We start from the raw sequence: 13,489 nt of genomic DNA, 5'->3' as shown, positions 1-13,489 counted from the left end.
ATGCACAGAATCATCATGCTGCCATTACTTTAGGTTTCTATGCCTTTTACATGTCAGTTGAAATAAGTGATGTTTGTTTTGAAAATCAGTGCTGCAATTAATTGAAAGCATCAATGATTTTTAATTCACTTAAAGGCACTTCCCATGACTGGCGACTTCGCTGTGATGCAGTGGATGTGTACTATACCTTGTTTGGCCTCAGCAGACCATCTTGCCTTCCTCTGCCAGAGCTAGGTCTTGTGCTCAACTTGAAGGAAAAGAAGACTGTTCTAAATCCTATTATTATACCTGAAACGGGAGCAAGTGGACAAGAGACTGTAGGCAATGCAGGCATACATGGATTAATGTCTGGCTTCCAGATTAATGTAAGTAAATAACAGTATTTTGAAACAATTAATTTGATGCTGATTCAATTCTTTTCAGTCTGTTTGTTACTAAAACATCTGCTCAACTAATATTGTCTTCAATTCAAAATTCTCGTCCTTGTTCCAAATTGTTCCCCAACGACTAGTTGTCTAGACACCAAGTTCTGAGTTTCCCTTCATTCTGCCTTTATAGTAGCGTTGTGAAGTCTTTCCTGTTCGACGAAGTATTTGGTCAGCTGTTCCTTGTGAGGTCCATTATTGGATTATGTTTGATAAAGTTTCTCTGAAATGTTATGGACCAGGCTAGACCCCTCAAAACATTAAGTAAATAGCCCAGACCCTAACTTTTCAAGTTGTGTTAAGCAGGTGCGTGATGCAGCTGGCCCAACCACTTACTTTTAAACAAAGCAGACTTTGTTTGCAAGATTACTAAATAAAACAAACAGAAGAGAAAATATAGATTAACATAACTATTTAAAATCCAAATGGACTCTATCGCAACTTAATGATGCTGTTCCAAATGCCTATAACAGTCCCGATAAACACCCCATTGGCAAAAAGGTAAAATCAGACAAGGGCTCTTACAGGAGAGAGAGATGACAAAGAGTTTTAGCATGGAATCTCCTTCCACTGTAGCTGTTTCTTTGGATTTCCCCAGCTTAAACTGGCCACCAGTTCTGAACAGCCAGACTGCTGAAACCAACAACCAAACTAAACCAGAGAGAAACTGAGCTGGGAGAACTGGCCACTCCACTTTCATTGTACAAGTTTTTTTTAAAACTTGTACTGCCTCAGGCAAAAAGCTTCTGTCAGCTATAATCAAATTGACCCTTAAACCCATCCAAACCAGACATTTCGGAACTTCTGCATTTATGATCCTCTCAAAAAAAAGGACAGAATAAGCTTGTAAAAAGAGCAACATTGTCACAGAAGCTCCATATACATTTAACTGTATTGTATAATATAAGCTAATTATGTATTTACTGGACATAATTTAAAACAATCAAATCTATTATTTTGTTGCAATGAGTCTCCTTTATTCTGGAATCAGATAGCAGGCACAATTGAAGTGCAGTGGTTTCAACTATTTAATTCTCATTCATCTCCTTCCCTCCAGAAAATTAAGTCATTATAAATATTGTTTACATCAGAATTAAGGAAACTCCTACAGATGCTGAAAACCTTGATCAAGCAAGTTTGATCTTTACATAGGTGTGGTTGCAGGCTAAACTAGTTGTGCTGGAACGTTTGAGGTGATGCTCCTTCAGAACAGGTAGTCTGATCTGTGAGGTCATCAGGTTGTAGCATTAGTAACTTTTTTTAATGTTGATGCTACAAAATAAGATGCTACAGAGGTTTGCATTCTCTGACAGAACCACTTTTAATCCAAGACTCTTGCCTTCAAGTTAGTTCTGTTGGAGATTTTTCTTTTCATTGTCAGATTTTCAAGAAAAGTTAATGAGATGAAATTTTTAATTCTAAATATTTGCTTTATAGTGAAACTTCTAATCTGGAAAAAGAGTAAATCATAAATCTTTACCAAGTCATCTTCTAGAATTTACCTTTTTTTTTCCTTTCCTGTGGCCATCAGTTCTCTGTTGTCTTTCAAATTGGCAAAAATAAATTCAGCATTCCTCAGTCCATTGTGAAAATGATAGACCTCTCTCAACTTGCCTTAAGTTTCAAACTTTTGCTCCATTTGCACATTGTCTAACTCACCATAAAGTTTGGACTAGTAATTGAGTGCAACTATCTTTTTAGTGACTGCAATAATGTTCCTACATTTCCACTAAACTCCTTGATTTAAAATGGGAATACCCCAAACTTTTTTCAAGCTGGCAATTATAGAACTTGGAGTGTACCAGTTGATCGAGAGATCCACATAATCGATGTAAGAACACAGTAATAGAAATATAGTGCAGAAGGCATACACATCGTTGCTTTACTTAATTTACAGCAGATCACTTAAATAATAATGCAACTTTGCCTTAAATAAACTTTAGCAGTAGAGAACCACCTAACTCGCACTTTCAGCTGACTGTTTGGACATCGGGGAAATCAGTTTGAGAGTGCCAGTTCATAAGGTGCCTTTTTAAAACATGGTTTGCTGTATTTAGAACTATGGAATAATTCCTGAGGATAGAGAATCATTGGAATTGTAGTTTTGAAAAGTTCCTTTCAATTTCTCAATTCTCTTCTTAATCAGTCTTCTGCTATTTATTTTTCTTTCCATTACCTAATTTTATTCTAATTGACCCTGTTTCCTCTTCTCATTCGTTGTTCATTTCAGTCCTTGAATGTCATTGGTTAAGGAGATCATCTGTTGGTCCCAAATATTGTTGTCTGTTCTCACGTGCAAGAAGTTTCAGTGCAAATTAACATCAATGTATGAGAGGTTAGAAGACTAATTCCATTGGTCATAATGTGATTTGCACCCTGAAATTGTGAAAGATGTTCTTCCTTTCTTGCAGTATAGCAGCAATCTATGATGAGTTTAATCTCCAGATGTCAACCTTAGCTTAGTAGTGGCCCTCCAACTCCAAATTAGTCTTACTCAAGGTATTTCACCTAGTCTTGTTTGATATCTGTCTTTAGTACTGGTTAATTGTTGCATTGACTGATGTGGCATCTCTCAGATTAGATATCTGTCCTTCTTGCCCATTAAATTTTAATCCATCACCACAACGATCACTAGTATAGCTAGTCATTTATCTCTGTCATTTGTGAACCCTGCTATGTACAGATTGGCTAATGCGTGTCCATTCATTTTGGAAATGAATGAATATTAATGTACTACGTTGAGAAGTAGTTGAGAAGATTCTGTAGGAAACAAGAAATCAGAAACAAAAACAGAAATTGTTGGAAAAGCTCAGCAGGTCTGGCAGCATCTATGGAGACAAAAGAGTTAACATTTTGGGTGCAGTGACGCTTCTTCAGAAGGGTTCTGAAAAACAGCCACTGGACCAGAAATCTTAACTCTGTCTTGTCTGTGCAGATGCTGCCAGCCCTGCTGAGTTTTTCCAGCAATTTGTTTTTGTTTGAGAAGTTTCTGTGGCCCTGTAAGAAACTATATAAATGTTTGTTTTTTTTGTTTCCCAGGAAGAGGAGCATCTTACCAAAGATTCTGCATCCACTGGGTCTGCAGTTCAGCAGGGCATAAAGAGAAAAGCTGAGACCCCACTTGGTTCTCCATTGGAACCTGGGCAGGTTCTGGAGAAGGATGAAGATAATAAGGTTAAGCTTAAAATCAAAGTAAGGGTATTCTCTTAAATCATTCCAAATACAGTTTCTAGAAAATGGAGAACTCGTCAAATTAACCTAAACTAAATTGTTGGAAATGTTCAGGTAAGGCAGCATCTATGGAGGGAGAAGTGGATTCAATACTTCAAATGATTCAGCTGCCATCCGAACTGGAAGTTTATCAGCTTTTAAGCAGTGCAGAATAGCAATGTAGGGAGATCTGTGATACGCTGAAAGGCCAGAGTGGTTAAGTGATAAATTTGTGATATTGCAAGGCAGAAGGAGGCAGTACTGATACAAGCTTGAAAACAAATGATGGGCTTAGAGAAGATACAAATAGTTGCAACAGAATGGAGAAAGAGGCAAGATACAGGGAAAATGTTCCTGAGGAGAATGTGCTTGTGGATCAGAAGTGCAATGAAAGAAATGTGCATAGATCCTGAATGCACTCATCACTTTGCCAGCTGTATACCAATAAGGGATTGTGTCCCAAATACCAGCTCACTTAACTCCCTTTCCAATGGCTCAGGTGCCACTAGAGATTAAATAGTAGTATTGTTTCTAAGTTTTAAACTGCATTTTGAGGCAGGAATATTGTAAATTGGCTAAAAGCAAAATGAGACCTCGAACTTGTATTGAGCTTTGTCGAAACTATCTGGGAGATGATTATCAGTAAATAATAACTTAGTTTGCATCTACTTTACAGCTTTTTTTCCTTCACTCTACTTTTTGTGTCATCAGAAAACCTGAATGTTCTTTATTGAATATTTATCTAAAATGAATTTGATATAAAATATAAATAGCTGAGGCCCAAGCACTGATCCTTTCTGACCTGCTAAAGTGAAAATACCTCTTATTCCATTATTGTTTTCTGTTCCATGAGCAGTCCTCATCCCATTAACCAATAACTCCTATGTGATACATTTTCAAATGCCTTTTGGAAGTCAAAATATACTTCATTTGCTATGTTCTCTTGCCTATTCCTGAAAGCTATACCCAAATAATTTTAGAAAACATTATTTTCCTTTCATGACACCATGTTTCTTAGTGATCTGATTTTTTTCAAAGGGCTCTATCCCTGTGATCAGAATTCTAGAATTTTCCCTTGTATTGATGTTAGGCTAACAAGTTTATGGAAAGGGACAGCTTGGAGAAGGAAAGAATTGAGTAGAAGTTGTTGTATGAGTACTTTGCCTTTAGGAGACTTCATCTTTAAGAACTCCAGCTACTGTATATAAGACTGCAAATCCACTTACCAGTCAGTTGTATGCAGATTGCACTTGCATTGAAAGCAGTTCCTGTGCTGTGATATTTATTTTATAAATTGTGTTTTACCAATTTAAGTAAACTAAGCCTCCTAGCTCGGAGTGATTCTTAGAGCAGTATCATCAATCTGACATGACTGGCAGTTGGGTTGCTGTTGAGCACTTTGCAACAACCAAAGTCTGAAGGATCCACAAAACACTTAGAGAAGCAGCATAAGGAAATCTGCAAAGTAACAAAAAGAAAATGCTGTAGAGCAGTGAGATTAGCTTTTAATGAATTATGCCTTTAAGAAAACAGGATGCAAAAAACCCCAGAAAAATTGAACGACTCGGAACTGTGTACATGAAGCAGAATTGCATTGGTGCTGCAAAAAAGTTGTTTCGGAAGTTAAAACAAACGTCAGATCAGGGAAACAGTGTTGAGGCCTGGCAAACTCTAATTGAAGTTGGGAATTAAAGTTTAAAAAGTCAGAGAGCCATTTTGAAAAGAGGAAAATTCCACTATTCTCTAAGATAAGAGAAATCATGAAGATTGAATGGTCTCAAATACTTGTTCTAAGAAATGTCCTTTAGAGCTCTGTTTGAATTGAATATGTTTAAACTTTCAAAAAAATTTAAAAACAGTAGTTCTTCCTTTCCCCTCTTCCCCTACCCCAACCCCAAGTCGAAAAAGTTTTTAAAAATTGTGCGCAGAATGTTTTAGTAGCCATTTAAGGAAGGTCAAAGGCATTTTGTCAGAATGTCTACAAAACCTGAAGGTTAATTTGGGATACAGCAGACTTCTTTTGAGTTTTAAATGTTCATGTGGATTTCAGGGAGCTATGGTTTTTAGATTTTGATGTGCCCAATACAGAAAAGCAAATAATTCAGGTTCGATTACCAGTAGGATTTAAGGTCCGTGTGGATTTAATGTGTAAGGAGTAACAGCTGAGGAACCAAAAGACGCGCAAACACATATGGATTACATTAAAAGACCAATTGGGACTCGTTGAGTTTCTGTATTCATAACTAGAATTTGTGTAATTTAGAAACTTCCAGAATCCATAGACCACTTCATGAACAGATACAATGGAAAGAAACTTGGTGATTTCCCAAATGAGGATCTGACAAACAGAACTGTTCAGTTACTGATCACAACTATGGAAACTTTCTAAAATGATTTGTTACATAAACTGCTGCATGAGCAAATAACAAGATACTACCCTACAAATTCTGAAAAGCATGTACCCATAGTGGGAAGACATGAAGAACTCTACAAATATAAAATTCTTGATCCGTAATGATTCATCGGTTCCATGAGCAAGTACAATTAATGTGCTTGGGTTGTGCAAATGTTTTTGGGATGTGGTCAGTACTAAATCGGCAATTGCAGATATGTATACCAGCATGCTGTGACACTGCACTAGTTGCAATGCATGAAATTCTTCAAACATCAGAGCCTGACAGAAACTGCAGCACACTATTCAAGAAACACTTGCAGAACTGAATACCAAAGAAGAATGGAACACCTTACTTTCATGTGAATGAGTGGACCTAAAATCTCAGCTGTCTGCCGTGGAATGAAAAATGAAACTTTGAGATCAAAGCCGGAACAACAAGCTCAGAATAAGTTAAACTTGAGAATACATTCTCAGAGATGAAGAAGTCTTTGAGGGCTACCTCCGTTCAGTACACAAATGTGAGCAAATAGTTGAAAGAGCAAGAAAAGAAGCAGGATGAACCATATATTGAGTCGTCAATCTAGTGCAAATATTACCACTTTATGGGAAGATCACCAGCAACTAACGTGTATTACAAATCAGGTTCAGTATGAGTAGCTGCAGAAACATCTAGCTTGAATCCAAAGCAATGCTGGAGGGATGACAGATGTATAAAACAGATGAATACATAGTGCATATGTATAAGAAGCTGTCTTCATTTCAGAAATAACTGGCAGCAATGCTGATTCTCTCATGAGAGAAATTGAGCAGCAACACAAGAAACCAAACAACTCCTAGAGCAGCAACTAGAAGAGGTCTAGGTTTCTAGGAAAACATTGAAGAATAAAACATATTGATAGACAGGTACATCAGACTGTATTATAAATAACTGGCTCCAGATAAATTCTTCATTACCACAAGTTCTCAGCATTTCAGTAAACTACCTCTCTGGATGTAGGTTTGCTCGCTGAGCTGGAAGGTTCGGTTTCTAACATTTTGTCACCATACTAGGTAACATCAACTCCAGATGAAGCATTGGTGGTGTGGCCTGCTTTTTATTTGTGTTTCGGTTTCCTTGGGTTGGTGACGAATTTCCTTTAGTGATGTCATTTCCTATTTTTCTCAGGGGGTGGTACGTGGGATCCAAGTCAATGTATTGGTTGATAGAGTTCCAGTTGCTATGTTATGCTTCTAGAAATTCTCATGTGTCTCTCTGTTTCGCGTGTCCTAGGATAGATGTGTTGTCCAGTTGAAGTGGTGTTCTTCCTTATCTGTATGTGAGGATACTAGTGAGAGTGGGTCATGTCTTTTTGTGGCGAGTTGGTGTTCATGTGTCCTGGTGGCTAGTTTTCTGTCTGTTTGTCCGATTGTAGTGTTTGTTACAGTTCTTGCAAGGTATTTTGTATTGCAAGGTATTAATTCACTAAAGAGGAGGAAAACAACAACAACAAACTGCCATTCCTAGATGTCGCAGTAGAGAAAACAGCCAATGGGGAACTTCAAACCAGCGTCTACAGGAAACAACACATACAGACCAAATACTGAACTGCAGAAGCAATCATCCCAACATCCACAAACGAAGCTGCATTAGAACATTATTTCAACGATCTACCACACACTGCAATACAGAGGAACTACGAAGAGCAGAGGGAAATCACCTATATGGTGGATTAAAAAAGAACGAGTACCCAATGAAAACAGTCTGCCGACCTCTCAGCAGCAAACTCAAGCTGACCAAACACGTCCAGAAACCCTAGCCACTCTCCCCTCCATCAAAGACATCTTGGAAATGACTGCCAAACTACATGGGTTGTGGGCATCGTGGTAGTCCACAAACTCACCAACACACTAAAACAGCAGCTAATGAAATTAAAAGACCCTATGCAAACAACAAGCAAAACTAATGTAATTTACAAAATGCCTTGCAAGAACTGTAGCAAACACTACATTGGCCAAACAGGCAGAAAACTAACCACCTGGATACATGAACATGAACTAGCCACAAAAAGACATGACCCACTCTCACTAGTATCTTTACATGAAGGTGAGGAAGGACACCACTTCGACTGGGACAACACATCCATCCTAGGACAAGCCAAACAGAGACGCGTGTGAGAGTAAACTTAAAAACGGGCCATACCACCAGTGTTTCATCCAGGATCTCACTGATGATGTTACTGAGTATGGTGACGAAACATCTGAAACAAAGCCTTCCAGCTCAGTGAGCAAACCTACATTCAGAAGCTCAACCTGAGCTAAAAATCTTCTCAAAACTCGCTAACTACCTCTCTATTATGGTAACTTACGGACTGACGTTATTGTAAATATTTAAATTTTCTTTTACAGAGGAGGGAGATTTTTATGCCTTGAAAAGATTTGACCTTGTAAGAACTCCAGGTGCATATAGCTGCAACTCTGCCTCCATGTTAGTCTGACTTGTTGGCAACATATTAAAACCAATTGCTCCGCTGTAATATTTGCTCATAACTTAGTGTATTTTACTGTTTTAAATAACCAAAATGAAGTAGCCCTGTGGACTGATTACAACAAATTTGTAATGACTACATATTAGCTATTTAATATTTTAAAAATCTTATCATACAAAAATTGCACTGTGACATTTCTGCTTTATGAGGAAGTTATGTTGAATTTTTATTTTATTTTAGTTTTCTAATTCTCAAGAAGATGAAGAGATTGATATGGACTCTGTTCATGATAGTCAGGCTTTCATTTATCACCAGTTGAACATACTTGAAAGACCATCCACTCCAGGTAAGACCATCCACTCTCAAGTTTGTACACTTACTGTGAGAAAATGGAACCAATTGGGGCACAGAGTTGGAGTATCCAGACATATTTTTTGGATTAGACTTCGGCCTAACAAGTCCACACTGACCCGCCGAAGCGTAACCCACCCAGACCCATTCCCCTACATTTACCCCTTCACCTAACACTGTGGAACAATTCAGCATGGCCAATTCACCTAACCTGCGCGTTTTTGGACTGTGGGAGGAAACCCACGCAGACACAGGAGAATGTGCAAACTCCACACAGTCAGTCACCTGAGGCGGGAAATGAACCCAGGTCTCTGGCGCTGTGAGGCAACAGTGCTAACCACTGTGCCACCGTGCCGCCCACTGTTTGTATGATGGCGCGTACTTATTGTGTTACTGTTTTCGATGAAATCACCAAACCATGTCACCATCATTGACCAGACCTTCAGCTTTATGACTTAGTTAGGGACCAGAAAAAGTTTGTTTAAAGTAATCAAAAGTTAGGATCCAAAAGGTTTAGTGAAGGAGTAAAGATAAGAGTCCATGGTTTTGAACAAGCAACAAATTAAATGTGCAACTTATTTCTAACATCCAGAATTAACATGTGGTAAACCTGGGTGATACAAACAACCCACAGTGCACATTAGAAATCACATGCACAACTCTGATCCCATAGATTTCTCAAACTCCTTCCAGATGTTAATTATGTGATGGATCAAGTTTCATTAAACTTCACAAAGGATTGCAATTCTTTACTTTTAAAGATCTGGCCTTAACTCCTCTCAAAAGCCCCTCCATCAGGGCGTCCTCAGGAACTGCTCCCGCTGTAGATCACGCTCCTATCTTGGGTCCACACTTCATTAGAAGTCCAAAAACTGCATGCAGGTACATATTTACAGGTATGCTTCCAGCCTTTTGACAATAGCTAACTTCTGTAAGTTGGACTTTTCTTGTGCTTTCGCTGAACTCTAATCTTTCTAATTGCACCATGGATTGGATTAGATTAGATTCCCTACAGAATGGAAATAGGCCCTTTGGCCCAATGAGTCCACACTGACCCTCTGAAGAGTAACCCACCCCAGACCCATTTCCCTCCAACTAATACAATTTACACTATGGGCAATTTAGCATGGCCTATTCACCTAGCCTGCACATCTCCGGACTTTGGGAGGAAACCGGAGCACCTGGAGGAAACCCATGCAGACACTGGGAGAACGTATAAACTCCACACAGACAGTCATCCAAGGCTGGAATCCAACCTGGGTCCCTGATGCTGTGAGGCAGCAGTGCTAACCATCGTACCCCCCCAAATACTTTTCAGCCCTTGATGACACCCATCTTTTTGTAAACCACCACAACTTCCAGGACTATTCCTAACATCTGACTGCAATCTTTAACTGATTACTATCCTTGGAACAGTTTGTCTGATTTTTAACAGCACAAAAATATTCAACTACTGTTGACTTCATTTTTCAGAAAATAAATGTTGCATAATTACCTTTTATGCAACATAACTAAAAAGCAGCCCTATAAACTTGGATTCTATTTTCCATTCCCCTTGACACACTTACTGACTTTCAGTCCCTTCAAAAAAGTCTTTGGACTCCTCTCCAATGAGCCCTGAACTCACCTCGATGATCAATTTGAAAACCTCACAATAAACCCCTCCTCTATTATTGCACAGAATTGAATGGACTAAATCTAGTACACTGGGCACTACTTGTACCAGAAATTTTATCAATCCCCATATTGGTGGTTGGCTCAGTACAATATGAACAATCGATGTAACTAAAGGACTTCATTGCGATTGTCTCTACAGTTCACTCATTGTCATATCTATGGTCAGGAACTGAAATACATGAAAAGACAAACGTTTTAAGCAGAGGCTTTTAAGAAAAAAAGCAAGTTTGAAAAGTAAAACTAAATCTGCCAATTAAATATAGAGGTCAGCATATTATTGACAAATATGTGAAAATGTACACATTTGTTTCAATATCAACTGTCTTCAATACAAGTTCTTGAACAAGTGCTATCAAGAATTTATGGTATGACCATGAAGTACCTTGTCAGTAATTAATACTTGAATATTGACTTTTAGTCCAAAAATGTACAGATTAGGTGGATTGGTCATGCTAAATTACCTGTAATCTCCGGAATGTGCATGCTTGGTGGGTTAGCGATAGGAAATGCAGTGTTATGGGAATGGGTAGGTCTAGGCGGGATGATCTTCGGAGAGTCTGTGTGGACTCAGCGAGATGTATGGCCTGCATCCATGCTTTAGGGATTCAGTGATTTTTGTAGTGATTATGCTACTACCTATCAATGTCCTCCAGCACAGCACATTGTAGATCAGCTGCAAAGGCTACAAAAATTGCTGTTAACCAGTCATAGGAAGTTGTATGAAGACCGAAAAGTTGGCATGCCCTTAGATTAAACTGCCTTTATTCAGTACACTTGAACTCAACAACACTATGTATGTATATGTATGCACAGGTCTGTATGTCCATCCATATATGTTATCAATTGTATTGAATGAGAGTACAAATGTATATAGATACACAAGCTTTCATATTTATAAAATAAAAAGCAATGCGGGTTTAAAAAAGTAATTGTATGCCATTTTCATAGGAAAAGAAACAACAACCATAGACAATGCCATGAGTTCCAGTTCAGCTGCTCCACTTCCTTCACTTGGCAAAGAGTCCAGTTCATCGAGACATGGGGAACACCACCATCACCACCACCATGAACACAAGAAAAAAAAGAAAAAGCATAAACACAAGCATAAGCATAAGCACAAACATGATGGGAAAGACAAAGAAAAGGACTTGTTTACTTTTACAAGCAGCCCAGCTAGTGGGCGGTCTTTAAACTCTCCATCAATTTCAGACTAAATTATATGATGAACCATCTAATCAGTTCAGTATATCAAATATTTTCAGAAGTAAAATATAAGGAAGACTACTCCTGCCCCATTGTTTTGTCAAACCTTGGCTTTCTATGGAAGTAACTAAAACTGTTATCAACAATGATCAAAGTACATGTATAATGGAATTTAAGCCTCATTCCACTTGTTTGATGTGTTTAACTAACTCACACTCACAACTGCTGATTTGTACAACTGGCAATTATTGCTGCTTTCAAACTGTTTAAAATAAGCATCCTTCCCCCACCCCACCCTTCTAATTAATCTATGTAAGCATATTTTCCTAACGTTTACTGGTCTGCCAGGATCCTTCTTTACATCTCTCACTGATTTTGTGCCTGTTCAAATTTGTTGGGGGTGCAATGGTTTTTCCAAGTAAAATCTTGTATATAACAAGCATAACTAAAAATGATCATGTTGTACAAAAAAAGGTAAAGCCTGAAAATCCTGAGGATCTGTTGTACCAAAACAACTGGGCCTTGGGTAAGAATGCAGCTGAATCCCATATATAATGGTGAAACTCTTGGGGTTGTCAACAACCTTCCTGAATATATAAATTTGATGTTCTGAATGGGACAGAATTGGAAACTGGTTGTGGAAGACAGAGTGGAATCCAGGTGGACTAAGCTTATTTTCTAATCTTTTTCAAATAATGCATCTCCGTTTCACAGTGAGGCCTATTGAGTGAAGCTATCACTGCTCACCAGTGTAGATATGCACTTACTGATCCATCTTCCTCCATGATTAAGTAGCAAATTGTTTTTTAAAAATTTTAATGAGTTTACTGCCAACTTATTTTGCCTTTTAGTAGTTGCATATCGTTAGAAATTTCACTGGGATATTCTTAACTAATAATGGCACAAATTATTTTAGTTGCACCAAAGAACTTATGGTACAAGGTATTTTAATAGACAATGGTTGTATTTAGTCTGGTTTGATCAGAACTCTGGTAATAACTTTGTGTAATAAAGGTTTGTCTTTAGCTGTTATAGTGTCTGTTACAAGCAATTGTTTTCTTTTTTTCTCATTGGCTTAATGACTTGTCTTTCTCATTGTTCAAGCACTTCATATTTTTCATTAGGTTTGTGTTTTTCTTAATTGTTTGAGTCTTTTTGTACAAACTTTCACTGTAAATTTAAATTTTTCTCTTCAATCATACTCAAAAATATCCCCCAAGCACAATCCTGCAAAATTTATATTGCAGCAAAACGAATTCTGTCTTGATACAGCTACAGCAACGGGTTCTCCCCTCCCAAACTATACAGTCTGTCTGCCCTTTTTAAACCAATGAAAGCTCCAATTCCATGTTTTCCTGACTTTGTACAACAGAAACAAACATGGTACATTGCAAAGCTCTCTATCAAGACCTTTACCCTTCAACTTTACTAGCAAGATATCCTATAATTCCCAAACACTAGAGATTACAAACTCTGTCAATTCGGCACATGTTCACCACAGCTGAATAGGTTGTGGAATTGGTGAATTACAACAGAGATGATTTAAGTTTTTTACCTAGCTGCTTACTGCAGAAATATCAGGGTACAAATTACTTGACAACTGGCTCTAAAGTAGACTATATATGACCAACAATGAAAGGTCTAATAAAGTATTTCTCACTTTTACACTGCTTATTAACTTGCTACTGTATTTTAATATAGCTGATACTTTTATCAGCTATATTAAATAATTATTGAAGGTCATAATTTCTGCATTATAATAT

General features: G+C 37.8%; 1 protein-coding gene across 2 annotated transcripts in view; it reads left to right on the top strand.

Moving 5' to 3' along the window:
- Window positions 1–12,763, top strand: part of taf2 (TAF2 RNA polymerase II, TATA box binding protein (TBP)-associated factor) — a 104,669-nt gene extending 91,906 nt beyond the window's left edge. For both annotated transcript variants that reach the window (XM_060822832.1, XM_060822831.1), the window contains 4 exons: window positions 136–365; window positions 3,465–3,617; window positions 8,736–8,841; window positions 11,472–12,763. In XM_060822832.1, the coding sequence (XP_060678815.1) occupies window positions 136–365; window positions 3,465–3,617; window positions 8,736–8,841; window positions 11,472–11,737 (755 nt within the window). In that variant the 3' untranslated portion in view covers window positions 11,738–12,763. The remainder of the gene's footprint in view (window positions 1–135; window positions 366–3,464; window positions 3,618–8,735; window positions 8,842–11,471) is intronic.
- Window positions 12,764–13,489: the final 726 nt, after the last annotated feature.

The sequence above is a fragment of the Hemiscyllium ocellatum genome, chromosome 4, assembly GCF_020745735.1.
Source record: "Hemiscyllium ocellatum isolate sHemOce1 chromosome 4, sHemOce1.pat.X.cur, whole genome shotgun sequence".
NCBI classification, from domain to species: Eukaryota; Metazoa; Chordata; class Chondrichthyes; order Orectolobiformes; family Hemiscylliidae; genus Hemiscyllium; species Hemiscyllium ocellatum.
The sequence above is the reverse complement of the archived record's forward strand: the minus strand, read 5'-3'. Positions and strand labels throughout refer to the sequence as shown.